At 43.6% G+C, this 27391-nt stretch overlaps 2 protein-coding genes across 2 annotated transcripts; one reads left to right on the top strand and one right to left on the bottom strand.

Moving 5' to 3' along the window:
* The first annotated feature begins 1404 nt into the window (after positions 1-1404).
* Positions 1405-15199, top strand: LOC109867912 (coenzyme Q-binding protein COQ10 homolog B, mitochondrial). Its single transcript, XM_020457242.2, has 5 exons — positions 1405-1645; positions 11764-11913; positions 12636-12828; positions 13106-13207; positions 13433-15199. The coding sequence occupies exons 1-5, from the start codon at positions 1548-1550 to the stop codon at positions 13598-13600; spliced, it is 711 nt and encodes a 236-aa protein (XP_020312831.1). The 5' UTR covers positions 1405-1547; the 3' UTR covers positions 13601-15199.
* A 3855-nt stretch (positions 15200-19054) lies between these two features.
* LOC109867907 (60 kDa heat shock protein, mitochondrial) lies at positions 19055-27334 on the bottom strand. Its single transcript, XM_020457230.2, has 10 exons — positions 27188-27334; positions 25439-25614; positions 24827-25162; positions 24454-24643; positions 24086-24254; positions 22643-22742; positions 21942-22187; positions 21259-21433; positions 20923-21101; positions 19055-20396 (listed from the first exon to the last, which is right to left on the bottom strand). Exons 2-10 carry the CDS (start codon positions 25610-25612, stop codon positions 20235-20237), a joined length of 1731 nt encoding a protein of 576 aa, XP_020312819.1. The 5' UTR covers positions 25613-25614; positions 27188-27334; the 3' UTR covers positions 19055-20234.
* Positions 27335-27391: the final 57 nt, after the last annotated feature.

The raw sequence follows: 27391 nt of genomic DNA, 5'->3' as shown, positions 1-27391 counted from the left end.
ATTTAAGGTAAGGTTTGTCCCTTGTATGATCTAAATGTATATTGTTTTGCGATGACACCATCTATCTTTTCATATTTGTGAAAATATTTATAAAACAGAAAATTGACACAATTTAATGGATATCAATCAACAAAGAGGTAAGAATATGTAGGCTATAAGAATACGTTGAAAGCTAGCTGTATTGGGTGCAGATGACTGTGGATGCAGATGACTTCAGATCACATGTACCACAGGATCACTCCTCCCGTATTTCTCCTGTCTTATCTGGTGTCCTGTGTGAATTTAAGTATGCTCTCTCTAATTCTCTCTCTCTCTTTCTCTCAGGGGTCCTGAACTGAAGGACCATGCCTCAGGACTACCTGGCCTGATGACTCCTTGCTGGCCCCAGTCCACCTGGTCCTGCTGCTGCTCCAGTTTAATCTGTTCTGTCTGCGGCTATAGAACCCTGACCTGTTCACCGGACATGCTACCTTGTCCCAGACCTGCTGTTTTCAACTCTCTAGAGACAGCAGGTGCAGTAGAAATACTCTGAATGATCAGCTGTGAAAAGCCAACAGACATTTACTCCTGAAGGTGCTGACCTGTTGCGCCCTCTACAACCACTCTGATTATTATTATCTGACCCTGCTGGTCATCTTTGAACATTTGAACATCTTGGCCTCTTCCGGCACAGCCAGAAGAGGACTGGCCACCCCTCATAGCCTGGTTCCTCTCTAGGTTTCTTCCTAGGTTCTGTTTTTTCTAGGGAGTTTTTCCTATCCACCGTGCTTCTACACCTGCATTGTTTGCTGTTTGGGGTTTTAGGCTGGGTTTCTGTACAGAACTTTGACATCGGCTGATGTAAGAAGGGCTTTATAAATACATTTGATTGATCACTTAAATAACCGAACTGACCTCAAAAACACTAATCACTCAGCGCTAATAACTAAACACATGCCAGGCTGGGAGTAGCACAGGGTCAAGGGCACATTAGTAGGTAGCACCTGAGATATTGATGCCAACTACCCTGGCATACTTTGGGTAGCTAAAGTTGCTGTGTCCCATTCAGTTGTAAAGTAATCATCTGCCATAGCCTGTATCTGCATATCACTACTCAGTCATGGTATAGAATTTTAAGAACCATGGGAAGGAAATGGCAGCTGGGTTGATAATATATCAGGCATATACAGTATATTGACAGGTTTGACACTCACACAAACTCGGACTACTGACAAGAGCCCTGCTTACATTGTGTCCTTTAAACAAATTTAGCTCATAACCTTTCAGAGCCAAGGATGCACTGTAGGTCGACCAAGTATATGCAACTCAATCCCACATCTCGTGACATTTCTGCGCACGCACCCCCATCATTACGCAAAAACATACGTCAACAGTTTAAGTGTGTGACGGCTATCTCATTTGACCAATGAAAATTAGTAAGAGTTAACTATTGTCCAATCATAGTGCCCGTTTACAGAAGGCGCGTCCCCGAGAGAGGCTGGCAATTCTGGTGACGTAGCTTTCATGCCTTGCAGCTGAGAAGCAGAGAAGAGATCATCGCAGTGATTATGGCGAGAGGGAGCCGGGGACTGAGGAAAGCGGTAGAATGTATAAAACAATTGCCGGTTACAGCCAGCCGAGAAACACCTACAAGGAATGGATTGAGGTAACTGTTGTTCAAGTTTAATGTACAATTGTAAAACATGAACGTTTAAGTTTGCATTAGCATAGCTACACTTAAGCTAGTAGTTTTTCTCGATGCGTTCTAACTACTATAACTTGTTTGATTTTTCTCAGTTGCTTTGTCAATCCGGACAATCTGCCGGTAAAACCTTTTCCTGTCTAGTTAGGTTAGCAGTCTACTAAAGTTAGCTGTTAACTACCTAAGTTATCAGACTGTCGCTAAAAGTACATGTTTAGTTGGCTAACTGTTTTGTCAGCTAGGTAGGCCTGTTGGATTGCTTAACAAGCTAACGACAGCTAGCTAGGCTAGTTAACTAAAATTGTAATGACTCAATCATGTCTTTTCCCCACCTGAATGTGACCGACAGGTGTTCGTTCTTGAAGGCAGTGGAGGTTTACTACAGTTTGTACAAGTTGTTATGACTGTTATGGAATGTTGGCTTTTGAAAGGGTAGATGGCTACTGTAGTGTGTTACTACCTCAGTTGTATCAGTCAATGGCTGTCTGGCTGAAATAGTTAACATGCCAAAGACATCTGTCAAGACATTCATCCAGTTAGCAAACTGTAACTAAGTGACTGAAGTTATTAGAGAAGTCTGGACAACTTTTTCCATGTCTCCAACTACCTGTGTTACGCAATCAGTCTTTGCACATTTGTCTGGGTCTTAAAGGGTCACCGGGTGTCTTTGCTTGCTTGGCTCTCACTAACGTTGGCTGACTACACTCAGATCTGGGGTGAAGGAAGTTTCTAATGAACTCAGACTGAGTTGAGCAGTGTCCAGGCGTTGTGGAATTCAGCTCCAACTACATCGATTCGTCCAAGGTCAATACTTGAAAGTTATTAAACTTCTCGTACCTATGTTTGTCCTCTGTAGTTTGCGGAAATCTGTATATAAACAAACCATTTAAAAAAATGTATATCAAATACCCCCCCCCCATGTTCTGAGTGTAGTTACTTTATAATTCAATTGGGGCCTAGCAAGATGCTTGTTTGGCTTGCACTGTTATTGTACCATAGGGCAGGCTACAATATACAGTGTAGGCTACATGTGAACGCAGAGTTTGTAAAACATGCCCCGTGATTGATACAAATCATCATGATCTCATTCTGCCAGGTATGCCTACTTTGCAGTCAAGCTTTAATTGGGAAGATTTTTTGTGGGAAAACTTTTAGAAATTCATTCGATTGGCGCATGATGACCAAGGGTGACCAAGGGTGAAAGTCAGTGGTGTGTTTTCATGGATGCTGAGAAATTTGCCAAGGAAAAAATGCTATATGTATATTTTTTTGTCTCTGTTTCATATGTTCAGCCACTTGCGGGAAATGTATCTCACTTGGGAAAGCGTTTGCAAAAATGAAACAGCGCCCCTCTCTCTCAGTATGTGTAGGGTATCTATCTGATGCTGTCTGGCCAAAAAGAGTGACGTTGTTGATGCCCATAGCATTGAATGCCAAGGAAGCCAGTGAGCATTTGGCCTCCCTTAATAAACATGAAAGAGAAATCTGCACACTGCTCTTGCTAGTATCACTGTTCTTTAAGCTTTACATATCGGCTACTCCAGCCATAAATTCATACATTGTGCACCTGGCCTGAGAGGATGGAAGTTAAACATGTATCTAGATGTAGTATGCTAATGTTAACTAGCTGGATTGGCGCATGTTGCCCATGAAAGGAAGTTAGGCTAGCAAGCAAGCATTTTAGCCAGGTAGCCAAGAACAACAAACTAAAAGCGTTTACTGTGTGAACGTCCGACTGTTTAGGCAACATGAAAGAGGATGGCATCAGCATTTCTCTACAAGTTGGGTGGGTCAATGTGTTTCTTCTACATTCGCATGCACACAATCACTACCATGGACAGGAACATAATATTTGGCTTGCATTGATTGGACTAAATCGTTTTTGCTATCTTTTAGTTGTCACTATTAGACTAAGCATAGGTGATTTAGATGTTGAAATGGTGCTGTAATAGTGGAGGCAGCTCCTGTTTTCTTTGCTACTTGCGGTAACTCTGGTTCTAAGAAATCAATAGTTTAGTAGTCCGAAATGTCGGAAACATTACCTTGCTTGACAATGCTGTAGATCATGTGACTGTTTGTTACATCACTGGACCGATGTTGCTCTTTTTTTAATGAAAAAAAACGTGGTAAAATAAAATTGTCTTGGCCATAGGCCTATAGATCTCTATCACGGTGCATTCGTAAAGTTTTCAGACCCCTTGACTTTTCCCACATTTACAGCTTTATTCTAAAATGTAAATAAAATTTGAAAAAAGTTTACTCAATCTACGCACACTACCCCATAATGACAAAGCCAATCCACTTATCCTACCTCAATTGCACATGCTGTATATAGATTTTTCTACTGTATTATTGATTGTATGTTTGTTTATTCCATGTGTAACTCTGTGTTATGTGTCGAACTGCTTTGCTTTATCTTGGCCAGGTCGCAGTTGCAAATGAGAACTTGTTCTCAACTAGCTTACCTGGTTAAATAAGTTAAGAGCAAAAATAAGGTTTTTATAAATTTAACTAAAACGATCACATTTGCGTAAGTATTCAAACCCTTTACTTAGTACTTTGTTGAAGCACCATTCATCTTTCCCCCGATCCTGACTAGTCTAGCGGTCCTTGCCGCTGGAAAAACATCCCCCACCGCATGATGCTGCCACCACCATGCTTCACCGTAGGGATGGTGCCAGGTTTCCTCCAGATGTGACACATGGCATTCAGGCCAAATAGTTCAATCTTGGTTTCATCAGACCAGAGAATCTTGTTTCTCATGGTTAGAGTCCTTTAGGTGCCTTTAGGGAAACTCCAAGCGGGCTGTCATGTCCTTTTTACTGAGGTGCTTACATCTGGCCACTCTACCATAAAGGCCTGATTGGTGGAGTGCTGCAAAGATGGTAGTCCTTCTGGAAGGTTCTCCCTTCTCCACAGAGGAGCTCTGGAGTGTTGTCAGTGACCATCAGGTTCTTGGTCACTTCTTTGACCAAGGCCCTTCTCCCCCGATTTGCTCCATTTGGCTGGGCGGTCAGCTCTAGGAAGTGTCTTGGTGGTTCCAAACTTCTTCCATTTAAGAATGATGTAGGCCACTATATTTTTGGGGACCTACAATTCTGCAGACTTTTTTTGTACCCTTCCCCAGATCTGTGCCTCGACACAATCCTGTCTCGTAGCTCTACGGACAATTCCTTCGACCTCATGGCTTGGCTTTTGCTCTGACATGCACTGTCAACTGTGGGACCTTTATGTAGACAGGTGGGTCCCATTCCAAATCATATCCAATCAATTGAATTTACCACAGGTGGACTCCATTCAAGTTGTAGAAACATGTCAAGGATGATCAATGGAAACAGGATACACCTGAGCTCAATTTCGAGTCTCATAGCAAAGGGTCTGAATACGTATGTAAATAAGGTATTTCTTTAAAAAAAATACAATACATTTGCAATAATGTCTAAATCTGTTTTTGCTTTGTCATGGGATATTGTGTGTAGATTGAGGAAACATTTTAATTGCACCACTTTTAGAATAAGGCTGTAGCTTAACTATATGGTAGTATTCAATCTGAGGTTTGTCAATAAATGCAAACCGATATTTAGCTAGGTAGCTAACTAGCCAACATTATGTAGGTACTGTTAGCTTGCTTGTACAAAGTCCGGCAGCTAGTCTCTGTAGCTAGTTAACACCAGTCTGTTGACAGCCTAGCTAGCTAACAAACAGACCAAGGAAGCTTGGCCAGAAAATGTTTTTTTTTTATTAGCGAGGTAGCTTGCTAGCTAACAAAATGTTATACCAGTTATATGAGAGCTAACGTTGGTTAGATAGCAAACCAACAAGCAAGGAAAGTTAGCTAGCTATATTTTTCCAAGTAACGTTTTTCACAAGGCTGAAGTCGTGTAAACTGCTGATCTACATACTTGCGTGTAATCTGAGCACAAACAAATATTTACAAATAAACTAGTGAATGTCCTTGGCTGCTATGACAGCTAGCTAAAAGTTAATTGGCTAAGTAATCTTAGCTAACATTACAGTCTTATGTTGGCTAACGTGTATTGCCAGTTCATGCACCACAATAGCTTTCTTTCCCAAAGTTTGATGGTTATAAGCTTTAACTGCCACGCTACTCACATTTAATTTGCATTGCACAGACCAAGCTACAGTAAAATTAGGGAGCCAGATTTGAGACAGGACGAAACTGCACTTAGTTACGCTACTTTTCCTCAGAACAACCAAGACCACACAAATCATAGCTGAGGGGGGAAAACATTTTTTGTTAAGAAGAGTAAGCTAGTTATGAACCACACAGGAAATGGTTGACCCGCAAATGCACATGTATACAGAACCTCAGTTGTGCATGCTGGCGAGCATCAATTTACCAGACTCGACTGACAGCATTGCTGTTTCAAACGTGTAGAATGAATTTCAGCTCCGCCATAAACTGTCTTGTTATTCTTAACCAAATTTGTGCTGACTGATTAACTGTGTCAAGTCTTCACGCAAGATCTTATATCGCTATGCACAAGTAAAATGTAGTCGGGCTGCACGAGGGTGAAACATAAATCACTGCATGCGCAACATGCTGTATTGCAGTCTGGTCTCATAGGTCTAGTCTAACATAGTCAATTTAAATCTGTGATATTAAAACGTGTTTGGTATGATTACATAAGACCGACGGTTACTTAAGGCAAAAAAAGAGGGTGGTTGGTTGGGGTGGAAGGATGGGTGTATAACACATGTCTAGCAATCTGAAGGTTGAGTGTTCTAATCTCATCATGGACTACTTTCACATGTTTAGCGAATTACCAACGTTGCAACTATGTGCTACTTTGCAACACTTAGCATGTTAGCTAACCTGAACCCTAACCTCTACCCTTTAGCATAACTCTTAACACTAACCTTAACTGTTATCCCTAGCCTAGTTAACTTTAGCAACAACAACAAAATAAAATTCGTAACATATCATATTGGAAATGTGTAACCTATTGCTATGATTTGCAATGTATCTTATGAATTGCAAAATGGATTATGGACATCCACAAATGTAATGCATACCATAGAATAATACGAAATGCAATGATCAGGTTGCAGACCCCGAGCAAGCAGCGTGCAGTCAAAAAAGGAAATGCTGGTTAACTACTTGATTTAAATGGGTCTGTTTTTCAGCTGTTTTAGACTTACAGTAAGCAAGACATTTTAAATAGTCAATCTTTTAAGAATAGGATTCGTAGTGTAATGGTTAGAGTTCCCGCCTGTGGATCAGAATATTGCTGTTTTACCTATTTGACGTAAAGTCCCCTGTTTGGTGGGCCTGCGCGGTTCTGGTACAAGTTCCGACCAACATTTTCAATTCTAAATCAATCTGTGGATACCGTACTCTCCTTCTCCTTGGCTTTTTAATCCACTTGTGCTGACCAATAGTGCCAACTAACAACTCTGCCATATGTTGGATATTTTTCTACTCTGCTGTGCACACCAGCTAGCCACAATAGTGGAATTTGGAAGCACCTCTAAGTATATGAATTTGGTTGTTTTGTTAAGGTTTGAATCCTAAACAACCTGCCTACACATAGTTTGAAGTACAATACCAAACATAGCTACTGTAGTAGGTCATAGCTGTGTTTTGGAAAACCTTGGTAGAGCATGGGTGGAATAGGCATTGTGGTGCTCATGAATTTCCATCATTTTTTGGCTTCAGACAAATGCTTAATCTCACTTAAACAGTTTTCGTTTTTAATAGGTTCATATAATCGAGTTAGAGTAAATTCCTACTTGGCTATGCACTTAACCTATGAAGGGAATTCTACATTTAATCCCACCCACATGTGAAAATGTATATCCAAAAATGATACACGTTATTTTTTTCAAAAACACTAATGGATTCACAAACGAATAAACATGCCGTTTTCATGTTCCCGATAGCTCCATTTTAACTCGGGAAAACAAACGATCAAAACGTACACAGACTGAAATCTTACCACAAATCTTGACATAAAATTGTCTGTGACAGGCTAATTATCTTGACTGCTGTGACATGAACACACACGTTCTGTAAATTCTCCAGATCAACATTAATTCCTGGTGTGCAGTATCACACCAGCTCTTTATCACTTGACTGTCATTTAAAAAAAACATATTTAAAAACTGCCTGTTCAGGGGCAGAATGACAGATTTGTACCCTGTCAGCTCAGGAATTTGAAATTGCAACCTTTCGGTTACTAGTCCAACACTCTAACCACTAGGCTACCCTGCCACCCCAAAAAATCCTTTCCTGAATTAGCTGTTGCGTGATAATTTTCCAACATAACCAATCAGCTAAACACCAAATGCGCATCAATTATTATGCATAATTATTGAAGAACCCTGGTAATGACAGTATCAATCTTTTTTTTTGGGGGGGGGGAGGGTGGGTTGAATCCTCTTGATAAGGTTACTGTTAGAAACATTCGAATTAGCAATCCATGCATTACTTTGGATGCATGTGCCCATAAATTATTTTCACACCGTAACATGAGATATTCCGAGCTCTCCATACAAAGTGTCCAATATCCAGGCATGTTACAGGATCAAGTTCAATATGTACACTGCTCAAAACAATAAAGGGAACACTAAAATAACACATCCTAGATCTGAATGAATGAAATATTCTTAAATTTTTCTTTACATAGTTGAATGTGCTGACAACAATCACACACAAATTATCAATGGAAATCAAATTTATAAACGCATGGAGGTCTGGATTTGGAGTCACACTCAAAATTAAAGTGGAAAACCACACTACAGGCTGATCCAACTTTGATGTAATGTCCTTAAAACAAGTCAAAATGAGGCTCAGTAGTGTGTGGGGCCTCCACGTGCCTGTATGACCTCCCTAAAACAGCTGGGTATGCTCCTGATGAGGTGGCGGATGGTCTCCTGAGGGATCTCCTCCCAGACCTGGACTAAAGCATCCGCCAACTCCTGGACAGTCTGTGGTACAACCTGGCGTTGCTGGATGGAGCGAGACATGATGTGCTCAATTGGATTCAGGTCTGGGGGACGAGCGGGCCAGTCCATAGCATCAATGCCTTCCTCTTGCAGGAACTGCTGACACACTCCAGCCACATAAGGTCTAGCATTGTCTTGCATTAGGAGGAACCCAGGGCCAACCGCACCAGCATATAGTCTCACAAGGGGTCTGAGGATCTCATCCCGGTACCTAATGGCAGTCAGGCTACATCTGGCGAGCACATGGAGGGCTGTGCGGCCACCCCACACAATGACTGACCCACCGCCAAACCGGTCATGCTGGAGGATGTTGCAGGCAGCAGAACGTTCTCCACGGCGTCTCGTCTGTCACAAGCTCAGTGAGTTTGAGTTAATTTTTTATTTTTACAGGGACAGTGCACATTAATCAACGTTTCGGTTAAAGTGCCGGTTTTAGCCAGCCGGCTAATTTTCAACCGCAGTCCCTGGGCAGGTTATTAAAAACAATAGCAACAGTGTGCTATTCACAGTGTGAACCTGCTTTCATCTGTGAAGAGCACAGGGCGCCAGTGGCGAATTTGCCAATCTTGGTGTTCTCTGGCAAATGCCAAACGTCCTGCACGGTGTTGGTCTGTAAGCACAACCCCCACCTGTGGACGTCGGGAGTCTGTTTCTGACCATTTGAGCAGACATGCACATTTGTGGCCTGCTGGAGGTAATTTTGCAGGGAGACGTGGAGTGCTCCTCCTTGCACAAAGGCAGAGGTAGTGGTCCTGCTGCTGGGTTATTGCCCTCCTATCGCCTCCTCCACGTCTCCTGATGTACTGGCCTGTCTCCTGGTAGCGCCTCTATGCTCTGGACACTACGCTGACAGACACAGCAAACCTTCTTGCCTCAGCTCGCATTTTTAAAATTTTATTTATTTTTATTTATTTAACCAGGCAGTTAAGAACAAATTCTTATTTTCAATGACTGCCTAGGAACAGTGTGTTAACTGCCTGTTCAGTGGCAGAACGACAGATTTGTACCTTGTCAGCTCGGGGGTTTGAACTTGCAACCTTCCGGTTACTACTCCAACGCTCTAACCACTAGGCTACCCTGCCGCCCCATTGATGTGCCATCCTGAATGAGCTGCACTACCTGAGCCACTTGTGTGGGTTGTAGACTCCGTCTCATGCTACCACTAGAGTGAAAACACCTCCAGCATTCAAAAGTGACCAAAGCATCAGCCAGGAAGCATAGGAACTGAGAAGTGGTCTGTGGTCCCCATCTGCAGAACCACTCCTTTATTGGGGGTGTCTTGCTAATTGCCTATAATTTCCACTTGTTGTCTATTCCATTTGCACAACAGCATGTGACATTTATTGTCAATTAGTGTTGCTTCCTAAGTGGACAGTTTGATTTCACAGAAGTGTGATTGACTTGGAGTTACAATGTGTTGTTTAAGTGTTCCCTTTATTTTTTTGAGCAGTATATTTCATTTTCTTAGTATGTTATATAATGTGAAACAGCAGTGTCAGAAATGTAGTTTTGTCACAATTACATTTTTTTTCTACTTTAATACCCCTTTTTCTCCCCAATTTCGTGATATCCAATTGGTAGTTAGTCTTTTCCCATTGCTGCAACTCCCGTACGGGCTCGGGAGAGGCGAAGGTCGAGAGCCATGCGTCCTCCGAAACAACCCAGCCAAGCTGCACTGCTTTTTGACACACTACTCGCTTGACCCGGAAGCCAGCCGCACCAATGTGTCGGAGGAAACACCGTACAACTGGCAACCAACGTCAGCGTGCATGCGCCCGGACTGCCACAAGTAGTTGCTAGAGTGCGATGGGAGAAGGACGTCCCAGACGACGCTGGGCCAATTGTGCACTGGCTCATGGGTCTCCCGGCTGTGACACAGTATGTAGTGACATCTCTAGCAGTGCCTTAGACCGCTGTGCCACTCTGGAGGCCTGTCACATGATTTTTGCCTTTTTGCCAAATCTATAAAGACTTCAAGCATGAGAAAGGGTTTAAACAACATTAGGTTTTGATTCAACTCGTGAGTTATATTGAATGTATGAATGTTCCCCAGTTATGTCTTAATGTATCATGTGGAGAAAAAAAAAGGCAAATTATGATTGACTTTGTAACAGCTCCAAACAGAAAATGCTCACTGGTACCCTAGTTTATAGAAAGATCCATGTGTATTGGTGTCTCTGAAATTAAACCACTGTTTGAATAGTCCTAATTGTGCGTTGATAGGTTCCCTGTTGCACACCAGCTCTGACAGAGATTCCCTCGGTCAAAGATTTTTCAACCACATTAGTATGGAGTGAGCAAGCAGGCTATGTGTGTCATTGGGGCAGTTGCAGGTGTGCTCACCAACCATAATTCGTTATTCTCACTCACTGACCCAGAACTGAGAATGTGACAGACCTGGAGTACCCGGTCTGTCTTTCTGTTTCGAGCCCCTTTCATTAGGCTAGTCACATAGCATGCTTTCTAATGTCAGCAATGTTGTATTGGAAAAGTCCAAGGGCAAAGGATAGGGACTTGATGTTGTCATGAACAGAGTTTTCTAATTAAACAATGTGATGAAGCGCAAGACATGCTGCCAATTTCACTTGTCAAAGCTACCCCATTGGAATGCCAGTTGTTGGAACTGCATGTGTAGGATGCAGCTTCCCAGGCCAGAAGATTGTGTTCTAGTTTAACAGTGCAGAATTCCTCATGCATTGGAACCCTGGAAGGTAGTTTGTTTTTGGAGAAGCATAGAGCTCACTCTGATATTTACTGTTTGGTGTATACATGAGTCAACATGAGCTTGGAGACCTTTTGAGGTTCTAATGAACCATTGGCCACTTACATTATTGACCACTTGCGTCGTACATTGATCTTGGCATTGATTCAGCTTTGATCTAACTTTTGAAAGAGCACCCTGCAGGCTCCGACACCCAGCAGCAGTAAAGGGAGCAGCGCAGCGTAAAGTAGGGAATCCTGTACATGCGCAGAAGGTTCGGTCCTTCAGCTATCGGGAAGGACGTCCAGAGAATTTGGCCACACAAATGGATGTGACGATTTGTGTGTGTGGCAAATAATAGGCCCTTGTGTTTTGCTTTGACTCACACTTCTCGCTCCTTGTTTTGGAACAGATATCTCTCCTCATGTAGGATCCTAATGACGAGGATGCCTCCCCTTCTGGGGACCAGGCCCAGAGTCATCGTGGCCCCCAGCCGCTCCTTCTTCAACCTGGCTGACGCCTTCAACAAGAGGAAGGAGTACTCTGAGAGACGCATCATGGGGTCAGTCACGGTGCCTCATTTGAAATCCGACCGGCCTGGGTTCAAATACTATTTTGAAGTCTTTCAAATCATTTGAGCATCTGCTCTAGCCTGACTGGAGTGCCAGGTGCTCATGGTTTGCACTTTTCTATTTGTTCCATTGCAACAGGCAAGTTTTTAATGAAGCACAAAGTATTTTAAATGATTTCAAATAGTATTTGAATCCTCCTAGAAATGTATAAATACTCTGGTTTCTCTATGTATGTCTGACCTGCTCCTGCCAATGACGCTGTTGTGTATCCAGTGAAGGTCATAATCACTAGGAAATTGTAACTTATTAATAGCGACACTGTGTCCCGGACTTGTTGCCAGGCTGTTATGTAAATGCAGGGACAGCAGTGGTTGCAATGGTCTAACTCGCTGAGTTAGTCACCGGGCCAGTTAAGAAATGGGCACAGAGACTATTAGGTTATATGGGACTCTTTCAACCTCGCCTTCTCCTTGACAATCGGTCTGTTGACTGGTCACAGCTTGAGGAATAATCAGCAGGTAACTTGTGTGTTAAGTATTTCCAGTCACTTACTGAGACTGGTATTCAAATTCCAGTTTTAATCAGAGGTGAATCTCAAACGTTCTTGAGGAGGAACCTCCACTCTTCTCTGTGCCTCGAAGGAGATACGGAGGAAATACTTCTAAGATTCACCCATGAAATGAGATGTTGACCCGCGCTGCCTCTCTCTCAGGTACTCTATGTTGGAGATGTATGAAGTGGTAGCTGGGGTGGAGAACTACCTTCACTTCGTTCCCTGGTGTAAGAAGTCTGACGTGGTGTTCCGGCGCTCGGGGTTCTGCAAGGCCAAACTGACTGTTGGCTTCCCCCCCGTAGTGGAGAACTACACCTCGCTGGTCACCACAGTGCGCCCCCACCTGGTCAAGGTAAGGCACTGTAGCAGTCGCTGCTATCTCCCACCACTACTGTATCTGCAGTGAAGGTAGTCGGCTAATATAAGATGAGCAGCTGTGATATAGATGGACACTGGGTGTGCTGCAGCTTGTCTTAGTTGTGGTTGTGTATGAAGTGTCTCCGGAACCACATAAATATTATGTAGCAGTCCCATGAGATTCTTGGTATGCCTGTAATAAAGACAACCTGGAACTCAGCCACTGTGGTTATATCATCAGCGTCAGTCTGACTGGCTGTTTTGACCCCCAGGCTGCCTGTTCAGACGGTAAGCTCTTCAACCACCTGGAGACTGTGTGGCGCTTCAGCCCTGGCCTCCCTGGCTATCCTCGCACCTGCACTGTTGACTTCTCTGTAAGTACAGCAACACACTGTCAGTGTGTCCGTGTATGCGTCTGTCTGCGAACAAGGTAGCTAGCTTGCCATGTATCTCTCTAAGACAGACAGAAAATATGCCAGTTTGTCTGTGATGAGCTACCTATGCAAGAAAGGCATTTCATGAATAACTTTAAACAATATCTCTGGCACATTTTCAGTATTATCTCATCACTTTTTTACCTGAACTCTCTCTCTCTCCAGATCTCCTTTGAGTTCCGCTCTCTTCTGCACTCCCAGCTGGCCACGGTGTTCTTTGACGAGGTGGTGAAGCAAAACGTGTCTGCGTTTGAGAGGCGGGCCGGGAAACTGTACGGAGCGCAGACCATGATCCCCCAAGAGCTCATGTTTCACGAGGTCCACCACACGTAGCGCGCCCAGATGGGGCTTCTCTTTACACACATACACACGCGCACAGCCATGGCATGAAGAGGGAGGGGGATGAGAGAAGTTATGTGCCTGAACACTGCAGTGCCATAACATAACCAATGATTTTATTCCCAATGCCCTGCAGCTGGATTCTGTCTTGAACATTATCCCCTCCCTACCCCAAATAATCCCCCTCTGTCCCCTACCCCCCTCTCAAACATACATCACTCCTCCTCCTCCTATGCCACCATTGTCCCCTCCTGGCGCCCCTTCTCCCCAAAGAAACCATCAGCACCTCTGGCCAAGAGTAGGCACACCCCAGAGCTTTGTGCTGTCCCCATGGGGTGGGCCTAGGTCAGGACAGGGCTCATAATGCCCCTCTTACGATAACACTTCTGCTAAGGCTCAAATAAAAATCAGTTGATAGTACCTTACACACAGCCTTTTACTATGGTAGGGAGCTCATGGGAAAGGGTGTGGGGGTTCTCATGTCCTGATCAGTCCAAGAGGTTGTGAAGGCCCATCCAAGCTATCTGGATTAGGTTTGTTACAATAACATATAACACAATATACAGTAACCTAATTCTAGGTCGTCATGTGGATAAGATGGTGGATCAAAGGATCAGGGTGTACGTTTAGAATTTTTGAAAATGGAAAAGCTGGTTTGTCACTGTCCTTGTGAATGAAGTGTAGGGACAGTGAGCACTTGAAGATGTTTCCTAAAAGAATGTAACACTGCAGAGCAGGGGTGTGTTCATTATGCAGATTCTGTTGCAAAAGGTTTTGTGAACTGAACAAAAATGGGACGGACCAACCTGAATTTGTTCAACCGCTTCAAAACCGTTCTTTTTTGCAACTGTTTGGGCTAATGATTACACCCCAGATGTATACACACTGCCATGCCTACCTACATACATTCTGTTCCAAGAGGTGCTGTGTTACAATAATATCGCTGGGGGCATTTCTGTGCCCCCCCCCCCCCCCCCCCATATTGCACCTTGCTCTCCAACCCCCATGGGAGCAATGTTTTATAGCAGAGTTTAGTTTTTAGAGTCTGCAATATCGTAATGCATTTGATTTTAAATGCAGCAAATTTTTCGCCAGCAATATTTAAAAATGGGACCAGATGGGTTAGGCTGGGGACGGGGTCATCCCCTGTGTCCTAGTTGGCACCCTATTCCCTACGTTGTGCACTACTTTTGAACAGAACCCTGTGGGGCCTAGTCAAAAATAGTGCTCTATATAATGGGGAATAGGGTGCAGTTTTGGATGCATGCTTTCACAGTGAGGAGCATCTTAACACCCTAGAACTTTTTCACCCAGTGTCCTTTTGACCTGGTCCTATTGGCATCTTTTATTGTATATCATTATGCATTGTACTCGTATAAAGATATTTATTAAGATTCATGTGAGAACACATGTACATATTGTTTTAAGACCACAGATGAGAAGAGTGCACATTGAACTTGCTGGCATAACAGAACTGATTTGTTTTGGGGATTGGATTTTATAGTGCAAATGGAGGTGTTTCAATGTGTCAAATGGGTGAAGATGTATCGACTGCATGGTTTATTAACTATTTTTATATAAAAAAATATACTCTAGCCAAGTCTGGGTGTTTTTTGTGTGTGTGTTTTGGAGTTCATTGTTCAGTTCATTGTTCAGGATGAAATCGGCTGCATTGTGGGTCCATTGTGATTGACGGCTGATTTACAAATACTGTGAAGTTATTAATTATGTAAGGTGATTTGTAGTTGTCAGTCTTGATTCACCTGCAATGTCAAACAAGCCCATTCTTAGTCAACATCTTGTTAGTCACATCTTGTTGGTTTTGTGAGGTAACAATAGAATTGACATTTTATGGGAGTTATGACTCCTGCTGGACAAATACACAATATGAACCAATTGTTCTAAGCCAAGGGCAGAAATCCTATAACAAAATACTATAGACAGGTGTATTTTGAGTTACTGGACTAAAGCCAAATGGCCCTTGCCTTGAGCTAAGATACTATTACAATCCTAGTACATGTGTCAATTAGCCTTGCGGTTACATTGGGCCAGTGAACGAAAGGTTGCCGGTTCTAGCTGACTAAATAAGGTAACTAAATCGGTCTGCCCTAGAGGGGGCCAGAGGGCTGACCCTCTAAGAAAAATGCTCTCTTGTGACTTCAAAAAATACACTGCTCAAAAAAATAAAGGGAACACTTAAACAACACAATGTAACTCCAAGTCAATCACACTTCTGTGAAATCAAACTGTCCACTTAGGAAGCAACACTGACAATACATTTCACATGCTGTTGTGCAAATGGAATAGACAACAGGTGGAAATTATAGGCAGTTAGCAAGACACCCCCAATAAAGGAGTGGTTCTACAGGTGGGGACCACAGACCACTTCTCAGTTCCAATGCTTCCTGGCTGATGTTTTGGTCACTTTTGAATGCTGGCGGTGCTTTCACTCTAGTGGTAGCATGAGACGGAGTCTACAACCCACACAAGTGGCTCCGGTAGTGCAGCTCATCCAGGATGGCACATCAATGCGAGCTGTGGCAAGAAGGTTTGCTGTGTCTGTCAGCGTAGTGTCCAGAGCATGGAGGCGCTACCAGGAGACAGGCCAGTACATCAGGAGACGTGGAAGACACCGTAGGAGGGCAACAACCCAGCAGCAGGACCTCTGCCTTTGTGCAAGGAGGAGCAGGAGGAGCACTGCCAGAGCCCTGCAAAATGACCTCCAGCAGGCCACAAATGTGCATGTGTCTGCTCAAACGGTCAGAAACAGACTCCATGAGGGTGGTATGAGGGCCGATGTCCACAGGTGGGGGTTGTGCTTACAGCCCAACACCGTGCAGGACGTTTTTCATTTGCCAGAGAACACCAAGATTGGCAAATTCGCCACTGGCACCCTGTGCTCTTCACAGATGAAAGCAGGTTCACACTGAGCACATGTGACAGTCTGGAGACGCCGTGGAGAACGTTCTGCTGCCTGCAACATCCTCCAGCATGACCGGTTTGGCGGTGGGTCAGTCATGGTGTGGGGTGGCATTTCTTTGGGGGGCCGCACAGCCCTCCATGTGCTCGCCAGAGGTAGCCTGACTGCCATTAGGTACCGAGAGACCATATGCTGGTGCGGTTGGCCCTGGGTTCCTCCTAATGCAAGACAATGCTAGACCTTATGTGGCTGGAGTGTGTCAGCAGTTCCTGCAAGAGGAAGGCATTGATGCTATGGACTGGCCCGCCCCAGACCTGAATCCAATTGAGCACATCTGGGACATCATGTCTCGCTCCATCCACCAACGCCACGTTGCACCACAGACTGTCCAGGAGTTGGCGGATGCTTTAGTCCAGGTCTGGGAGGAGATCCCTCAGGAGACCAACCGCCACATCCTCAGGAGCATGCCCAGGCGTTGTAGGGAGGTCATACAGGCACGTGGAGGCCACACACACTACTGAGCCTCATTTTGACTTGTTTTAAGGACATTACATCAAAGTTGGATCAGCCTGTAGTGTGGTTTTCCACTTTAATTTTGAGTGTGACTCCAAATCCAGACCTCCATGGGTTGATAAATTTGATTTCCATTGATAATTTTTGGGTGATTTTGTTGTCAGCACATTCAACTATGTAAAGAAAAAGGATTTAATAAGAATATTTCATTAATTCAGATCTAGGATGTGTTATTTTAGTGTTCCCTTTATTTTTTTGAGCAGTGTATATACACAGAACAATTAATTATACCAACAAGGAGACAGATATTTAACCAGATGTATAGATTTTGGATAACGTTCTAATTTTCTCATGGATGACACATCTCGGTACAGTTTTCTTTTTCCAAAACTACAATCTGTTACGAACAGGGTGGACTGTGTTTTGTCTACTTTACCATTTATCAATGTTATTTAAAAAAAATATTAAAAAAATATTTTAAAAAATGTGTTTGGAGTTTGTGCACACGTGCACTTCAGAGTAGGCGTTCCCTAACGGAAAGATGCAAATACATGCTTGAACGCACCAATAGGCTTATCGCTAGCTCATGCTTAGCTCTGCCTACCTTTCTTGTCCTGCCCACTAGGATTCGTTTGCTCCAATTGGAAACAATAGGCTGTGGTATACATTGGGCTACTTCTAAAAAATCTTTGCTACATACACTACATGGAGTTGGTCCCCCCTTTGCGGCTATAACAGCATCCACTCTTCCTGGATGGCTTTTCACTAGATGTTAGAAAATTGCTGTGTGGGCTTCCATTCAGCCACGAGCATTAGTGAGCTTGGGCGATTAGGCCTGGCTTGTAGTTGGCATTCCAATTCATCCCAAAAGTGTTAGATAAGGTTGAGGTCAGGGCTCTGTGCAGGCCAGTCAAGTTCTTCCACACTGATCTCAACAAACCATTTCTGTACGGGAGATTGTCACGCTGAAACAGGCAAGGGGCTTCCCCAAACTGTTGCCTCAAAGTTGGAAGCACAGAATCATCTAGAATGTCATTGTATGCTGTAGTGTTAAGATTTCCCTTCACTGGAATGAAGGGGCCTAGCCCGAACCATGATAATTATTCCTCCACCAAACTTGTTGGCACTATGCATTTGGGCAGGTAGCGTTCTGCCATGGAAACTCATTAAGAAGCTCCAGCCGAACAGTTATTGTGCTGGTGTTGCTTCCAGAGGCAGCTTGGACCTGAGTGATTGTTGCAACAGAGGATAGACAATTTTTACTTGCTACGTGCTGCAGCACTCTGCGGTTCCGTCAGCCATTGATGCTCCTAGACGTTTCCACTTTACAATATCACTTGCAGTTGACCAGGGCACGATAGCAGGCAGGGCTTTGACAAACTGAGTGGCATCCTATGATGGTGTCATGTCACTGAGCTCTTCAGTATGGGCCATTCTACTGCCGGTGTTTGCATGGTTGTGTACACAATTTTATACACCTGTCAGCAATAGGTGTGGCTGAAATAGCTGAATCCACTAATTTGGAGGGGTGCCACATACTTTTGTCAATGTAGTGTAGATTCAGCGAAATGACACTGCCACGAGCAGCAACGCAGAAATTGAGATGACCGCGATGCAAGACTACGCTCCGTCACAGTATATGCACGAGTTCGCTTCACGCGGTTACAGCGTGGTAGCCACAATACTAAAACAGCGGAGAAGTTGCGCCTTGGACTTCAATGCTTAGTGGTTGCGGGAATGTACTCACTACGCGGTTTAATTTAAGGTAGACTTAATTAACCTATTAAGGCTACCCCCCTACTTTTAAAAATGACATATCAGGCAATTTCCGGCCAAACGTTCCCCTAGCGGGATGTATGTCCTAGACAGGTTTTAATGCACACCGTAGTTCATGAATCTCAAATGTATTTTTTGTTAGAATTCTAGTTCAGTGTATCATACTTTGAAAGCAGCAGATATTCTGAATTGGTATGTTTGGTCATAAAATATATATTTTTTAAAGCAAAATACACTTGTTCCTTCAGAACATTTGATTTTATTAAATACATAAAACAAAACAAAATGTCTACATTGTACAAAACACGTTGAATGATCAGTTGTTTGCAAAGAAATAACGTACTGGGGGGGGGGGGAAATAGTAGAGTAGCAGTTTAACATGCTTACACGCGCGCATGATAGTTTGTGGCTCCTATTGAACACACATCAAATAAAATGTAGGCTAATTGTCATGAGCAGTAAGTACAAATCAGGTCACGAGGACACCAATGGGTTTAACATTAAAATTTGTGGCTTAGACCTTCACTGGCCCAAACTGCTACACCTACCTACCCAATCAACCTCTGCAAACTGCGCCCTCCCTTTGCCAGAAAGGCATTTAGCTGATTTGAATGCACATTTAGCCTTCCCCTCCGCTAAATTACTAGTAAACGAGGCACTCTTACCCAATCATAAGGTCATGTTTCTTAGTAAAATGTATCTTATTATTCTTTCAGTTCTAAACTTACAGAATATTTGAGTATTAAATCAGGTCAGAGATGAAGAAAAATAAAACTCATGCTCAGCAATAATTGTTTAATTAACTTAACCTTTTCAGTTATGGTTCCTTCCAACATTGTGGGTGAACCAGGAACACTGAAATTAACAAAGTTACAAAAGAATACAAAAAAACTCTGTAAATCAATATTGAGTTACATCTATACTGTGTTTGACCATTTTAGGTCAGCCTTCTTGTTTGAACTTCTGTAGTGCACACAAACAGGCTTCATTACTTCCATTTGATATCAAATGACAATTTATCAAGAACAGCATTGGATTATTCTCACTGGTGAGTATCTTTCATAATTGACAGGGAATATTCTGCACAATATTCAAGACTATTCTGCATGTTGAGGATGGATGATGAGACTGCCATGTTTATGAGGTAAACTGTGTGGGCAGGGGGGGGTCATCGGTGCAGACTGGAGTCGGTCAGAGCCTCAGTCAGGTGTGGGTAGAGGGACGGAGTAAGGCTGGGGAGGCTGGTCCGTTCTTACCGGAGGGTGGAGGGGAGACAATCAGCAGAAGTAGTAGGGTTCATCCATTTGCAGCACCAATAAACTCATGGCCAGTCTGTTTGGGCAGGTCTGGGGTTGGAGGGATAATTTGCCCCCTAACCTCATTCTGCCATTAAGTCTAAACAGCACTTTGAGGTGAGCCTTAGAACATGCCACCTCCCATGCCCCCCATACCTCCCATACCACCCATGCCCCCTGGCATGCCAGCCTCCTTTTCATCCTTGGGCAGTTCTGTGACCACACACTCGGCGGTGGAGAGCAGAGAAGCCACACCTGCAGCGTCCATCAGTGCCGTTCTTACCACCTGTAGGGGGAGACACTCAAGTCATTGCTGTAATACAGAGACACTGGCAAAGGGAGCAAAATCGTCAGACAGCCTGTGATACCACCATCAGCCAACTTCTGTCTATGCTTTGTCAGTCTAACCGAAGATTACATCATAACGGGAGTAGAAAAAAAACTAAGTAGACGGGTTGTCTACGTGCTTCTACACCTGCATTGCTTGCTGTTTGGGGTTTTAGGCTGGGTTTCTGTACAGCACTTTGAGATATCAGCTGATGTAAGGGCGTTATAAATACATTTGATTATTTAGCAACCATGGGGCAAAACAGAAAGGGTTGGCTTAGATTTGACAACATGTAAACTATATATTTAGTCTCCAACTGTTTATTCAAAACAAATACATTTGCACAATGAGCACTTGAATTAAAATAACTTTTGCAAACATTATTGCTGTACATTTCCAATCACTACAAAAATGACCCTGTCTTTATATATATTTTTTTATGCTGGGTGAACGACAGTGTAGTGCCAAGCTGAAGCATCCATACCTTGGTGGGGTCGATGATGCCCTTCTCTACCATGTTGACGTACTCTCCCGCCATGGCATCGTATCCTATCTCCCCCGCGGCCTGAAGGATCTTCTCCACCACTAGAGAGCCCTCCACACCAGCGTTCTTCGCAATGGTCATGGCTGGCACACGCAGGGCTCGTCTGATGATGTCAATTCCTATGGAGACAGGAAGTGATACACCAAGTTAAGCTACAATACTTATCTGTCCAGAAGTTGGAAAGAAAAATCGAACATACCCCACTCCAACTTTCCAGCCAAAATGAAAAACCTATTGGCATGTTAGGTTAAGATCCAGAGCAGGAACTCTACTTACCAATCTTCTGGTCAGTGTTAATGGGCACGAGGGCATCCAGGGCAGGGATGGAGCGCAGCAGGGCACAGCCACCTCCGGGCACAATGCCCTCCTCCACAGCGGCCCTGGTGGCATTCAGGGCATCGGTCACACGGTCCTTCTTCTCATTCACCTCCACATCACTCGTTCCTCCTACCTGGAAAAGAACAGTCAGCGACACTTTTGCTTTCTCTGCCATGCAAGGCAGATACAGAAGCGACTCATTAACAAATGTAAATCTTGTGTCAGAGCAGGAATCTCCTAATTTTAACATGCTACCTAATAATATGACAATATTCAGGGACATTAAAAGGACAAAAAGTAATCAAATCCTACCCATCTCTCTACACTCTTAAGACTTTCACTCTGCAATCGTATGTCCCCCTCCAAGTTTTATTTAACTAGGCAAGTCAGTTAAAAACACATTCTTATTTACAATGATGGCCTACACCGGCCAAACCCGGACAGCGCTGGGCCAATTGTGTGGCATCCTATGGGACTCCCAAACACGGCTGGTTGTGATACAGCCTGGATTCAAACTAGGGTGTTTGTAGTGATGCCTCTAGCACTGAGATGCAGTGCCTTAGACCACTGCGCCATTCAGGAACCCAGCTGACCCCTTCCCCTCTGACCCACTCCCCCTTAACCCCTGCCCTGTGACTGACCTTGAGCACAGCCACTCCGTCAGACAGCTTGGCAAGCCTCTCGTTGAGCTTCTCCTTCTCATAGTCGCTAGTGGTGTTCTCCAGCTGCTCAACGATTTCTGCCTGGCGCTTCTCGATGGCCGCAGTGTCTCCCTTCCCCTTCAGCAGCATGGTGTCGTCCTTGGTGACAGACACCTCGCCAACCTTACCAAAGTCATGGGCCTGGATGTCCTCCAGAGCAATGCCCACCGCCTCATCACCAAACACCTAAAGGGAAGGAAGAGGGAAAGGGAGGATGTCAGTAAAGGGCAGGATTTGAACAGGTATACATTGGCCCTAATTGAACATTTCAAAATGGCACCCATCTTTCAAGAGAGGCATGGAGGGTGCACTTTCCATTTTTAGAACAGGTCCAAGTTAAAGCCTCAGCCATTGGATAAGCATGACTATGCAAACTATTCATTGATTGGCAAATCATGCCAGCGCAGAAGCGTCAGACCAAGTGTCCCTGCCTGGCATGTAGTCAGACAAGGATAGTAGGAGACATGTTTCTGTGTGGAACGACAGAACAGCACAAGCCGCACTAACTTATCTTGCTTTACAATTTGATTTCTCAAATCAAAATGGACTGATGCAAGTATGGGGTGGTTGGTGTCAGTGTTCTTACAGTAATTATAGATCAATGTGACCATGGGGTGGTTGTATTGTAAAAGTATTCTTACAGTGCCCCCGGTGGCAACGGCCATGTCATGCAGCTGGGCCTTCCTGTTGTCTCCAAAGCCTGGGGCCTTGACTGCCACCACTTGCAGTCCCACCTTCAGCCTAAAGAAAGAGTAGAGGTTAATATAATACAAGCTCTCAAAGTGGGATCCGTTTAGAGTGTGCAATAAAATATTGTGAATCTATACAATTTCTTAACCCTGTGCAACATGGGACTGGGAGGCTTACAGGGATATTGGTATCCAGAATACTCCACCAATTATATATTTTTCAATACTTCTTGTATTCCCCCAAAATGTGTATACATAAATACACTGTAATTTAAACTTTAAAACTTTAAAAAGTTCTCTGCCTCATGGCAAAATTTGTAGTATTGCAGAAAATTATTTTAAACTGCAAAAATGTATCCAATGCCAAGAGGTGGGCCTTTAAAAATGTTCCTTCCCAGTGCCCGAGATTTGGTTTGTTTGGCCATGCACTGCTGAAGTCATAGTAAATCTCCTTGTATCATATTTTTATCTCACTCAAATTGTGTTTTGGATTAATAAGACGTTTTGTCCTGGAGACAGAACTGAGCGAGTTCCCCTTAAGCCAGCTGCAAAGTGAAAATTGACTATATTGTAAAAAATCATATAAACAAAATTTAAGGTCAGTCATTAGGGTTAGCAGTGTGGATAAGGTTAGGTTTAAAATCATATTTTATGACTGGGTGTGCCAGCTAGTGACCTCTCTGCAGAGCTCCCTCCAGAACAAGATGAATTACAAAAAACAAACCTGCAATGAATGCTATCACAAAAGGGATCCCTGACCCCAAAAAGTTTGAGAACCCCTGATAACACACCCAACACCCTCCAGCATCTAAGTCTACACAGACAGTCCAATGCTGATATTTTTCCCAATTATTGGCCAAAGAGCTGATTGGTCAATAAAACAATTAGTGGCAAAAGATCAGAAATGAGCTGCCTGTGTAAATACAGCCATTATAGAGAATAATATAACACACCCCCAAACTGACTTGACTCCCTACATCTACACACATTCCTCTACCCATAAAGAGAGGGCAGGAATTGTGAAAGGGTCGACAGCTTAATTGAAGTTGACTCTTCATTCATAAATGAATACCTAGAGCGGAATGATGTTGGTGATATAGATAAGACCTTTATATTATTGTTGCAGGCCTGTGAACTGGTTGTTTCCCTTTGGCCCAAGCAGTCAGTCAGTGTTAATGTGAAGGCGAAAGCAAAAACAGGTCCTTAAGGGTGTTTACTGGTTAAATAAAGGACACCGACTGAGTACAAGGGCCTGTATTCACAAAGCATCTCATTTGGACTCTTTACCTAGGATCAGGTCCCCTGTGATTATAATTATGATCTAAAAGCAAAAACTGATCCCACATGAGAACTGCTTCTCTGAGACACAGGGTGCTAAATGGACAGGGAACTGACCTGTTGAGGACCAGGGTGCTGAGGGCCTCTCCGTCCACATCCTCGGCCACGATGACCAGAGGTTTGCGGTGCTGGTTGGCCAATTCCAGGGCAGGGACGATGCTCTGGACAGAAGAGATTTTCTTCTCACTCAGCAACACATAGGCATCCTGGAACTCACACTTCTGGCCTGAGGGGCAGAGATGAGGGTTGATGTAAAAGCTCAACAACAAAAAAATTGCCAAATGTGGAGCATGAAGATTATAAGAATCCATTAAATCTGTAGAGCATCAAGATCACCAGTGTGCTGGAGTTTCTCTTAATTTTAAAGCCCCAAAATAGCAGAATATGGGCTTGGTGGTGGGGTCATGGCAGACAGGGGACCTTACCTTTGGCTGTGTTGATGAAGTAAGGGGAGATGTATCCACGGTCGAACTTCAGCCCCTCAATGATCTCAAGCTCATCATAAAGGGTTTTGCCATCCTTGACAGTGATGACTCCCTTGCGGCCCACTTTCTTCATGGCGTTGGAGATGATGGTGCCGATCTCTACGTCTCCATTAGCAGAGATGGTGGCCACCTAGCAGACAGAACAGAAAGCATTGAAAATGTTAGTCACCATCAAAAGGTTATCTTAATATATAAAGTAGAATATAGATATTGCATCTGTCGCAAATCAATAATTTCCATCAATTGAATAGATATGAAATGATAAGAATATTGACTTATTTGAGTAATCAATATTCTTAACACAATTGGTTACCTGGGCAATCTCCTCAGGGGTGGTGACTGGCTTGGACATCCTCTTCAGCTCATTGATGACGGTCTCCACAGCCAGCATGACGCCACGGCGGATCTCCACAGGGTTAGCTCCTTTACTGATGCTGTCAAAGCCCTCCTTGGCGATGGCTCTGGCTAGCACGGTGGCAGTGGTGGTGCCATCTCCCGCTTCCTCGTTCGTGTTGTTGGCCACGTCCTGGACCAGCTTGGCACCAATGTTCTGGTACTTGCACTTCAGGTCGATGGCCTTGGCTACAGTGACGCCATCCTTGGTCACCTTGGGGCTGCCCCAACTCTGCTCGATAATGACTGTGCGACCCTGGAGGAAGGGAGGGGGAAAGGATATAGCTCAAAACACTTGTGTTCAGTTGTTCCTGCCAGAAACGGCACCTGGAACAAAACACTGTGGTGCACAGCGTTCTTCGGGTGGAAATGAGAGTCAAATGAAAAGTGGAACACTAATGGATTGGTTTTACATAGCAGTTTCGTACATTCCACGAAATCGGAGCGAAATGTAAAATCGTACAGATTTTTACATTTCATTTGGCACCACAATACTGGAACCCATGGTCATAGCAAGTCCCTCCTCTCCTACCTTGGGTCCCATGGTGACAGCGACAGCATCAGCCAGCAGATCCACTCCCTTCAGCATCATGGCCCGGGCATCGGCTCCAAACTTGACATCCTTGGCGTAAGCCCGGGTGAGGTGGGGGGCCAGGGCCCTGCTGACTGGCCTCATCTGTCTCATCACTGTGGGTAGACGCAACATCTCTGAAGGGGGAAAGGGAACTGTATTTACTCTGTCATAGTGTACTCAAAAAGCATGCGTTGTGTCAACAGCTGTTGGCTATCAGGACCTTCTTCATTTTAATATACACTTAAATGTGTTGGTAATAGCTAAAAGTAGCAAACCACTTGTTTAGCCTGTAACACATAAACCTTCCAGATCATTCCCAAGACATCTTCTCCCCCAGTCCAGATGTCACATATGGACAATGTCTGGAGGTGACAATGGCAAGCTATACAGTGCACCCTAGTGACCGCTCCTGGTACAGAAAGAGTTGTAAGACAAGAATCAATGAATGAAGTGATACAGATGATGCAATACCCCGAAAATCTCAAGGACAAAAAGGACATCCATTTCCATAACACAGAGCAAACACATGCAAATGTGTGTTTGATGTCTTGCAGAAAGACCAAGACACAAATGCCAAATGTATTAAGCAGGCCATGGTCTCAAAAGGAGGGAATCTTAAACTGTCACAGTAGGCTAACATGTGAATGATTTGGCAGAATTTCCTATTCCACAGAACCCAAACCAAGGGCAGAGGACAAGATAGCCATAGAATTAGGAATTATAATTAATTTAGCTAATTTAATAGGATCTCTATGTCGTTAGAATTCTGCATAATAATAAAGTAGCAGCCTAATTCCATGTAAGGCATATGAGGGCTATTGCACTTGGTTGTTAATCTCTGATTACAAATTATTGTTGTATCTGATGGGGAGTTTGTTGAGATTTGCTCAATTGTGACAGGAAAAGAGCGGTTAGAGACATTTCTGATTCTCCACACGTGTGTTCAGGTCATGTTGCGTAAGGTCAAATTGCACAGTAATGTTTAATGCCTTCCACAAATTAATGACCTAGCTACTGAATGAATTGAAAATGTAGTAAAGATGGCCAAAGACAAAGGAAAGCATTATTTGTGAACTGAAAATGCAAAGATTTATATGCAGCCTATAGCAGCCCGAGTAGACACTACCCCAGCTCGAGCTTGGACAACACCGGACTGGGTGTATTGCTCACGCCTCTTACTTCGGTTGTACAGAATTCAATATCTGAGAAATGCAGATTGTTAAATTTATCTAGATTTTTTTTCACTCAATCTTTTGGGATAAATTAAATATCTTGTAGGTACAGCATGTCATGACATGAGTAAATGTGACCAATTGGGCTCTGTCATTATTTAATCAAGATCAGAGGACACGACAATCAACATGAAAACAATTACGCGACTAATTACCTTCGAAATATCAATTAAAAACGTAACTACCAAGACTATTGGGAAAGTATTGGAGACAGCCAAGTTAAGTTGCCATAATTACCAGTGTCTTGTAATTATGGCAACGTGGATGCAAGTTACATTCCTAATCCTACTTAGGCTAACTAGCTAACGTTAGCACAGATAGCTACTTATTTGAATGTCGTTGTTGGAGGCATGACAGGCTTGAAAATATGTTCAGCTAACGATACTAGCAAAAGCATGACGTTTCAGACAATATGTTGTTTAGATTGATGCGCATCAAGCTCTATAAAATGTTACGAATACATAATAGTACTTACTTGTTGTTTAATGATGACACGATTTGCTCGTCTGAAGGAGACAGGATGGTATAATGGGGAAAAGAATGGTACAGCGGTTGTGCAACAGCGCTTCAGAGACAGGCAACAATGCACATGGCCTTTTGCATCCGGGCAATTTACCGGTCCACCCCTAAATATGCATAAAGTTTTTTTTTAAATAGATAAATATTTGCTGAAGTTGAA

Source organism: Oncorhynchus kisutch, linkage group LG2, assembly GCF_002021735.2.
Source record: "Oncorhynchus kisutch isolate 150728-3 linkage group LG2, Okis_V2, whole genome shotgun sequence".
Lineage (NCBI taxonomy): Eukaryota > Metazoa > Chordata > Actinopteri > Salmoniformes > Salmonidae > Oncorhynchus > Oncorhynchus kisutch.
The sequence above is the reverse complement of the archived record's forward strand: the minus strand, read 5'-3'. Positions and strand labels throughout refer to the sequence as shown.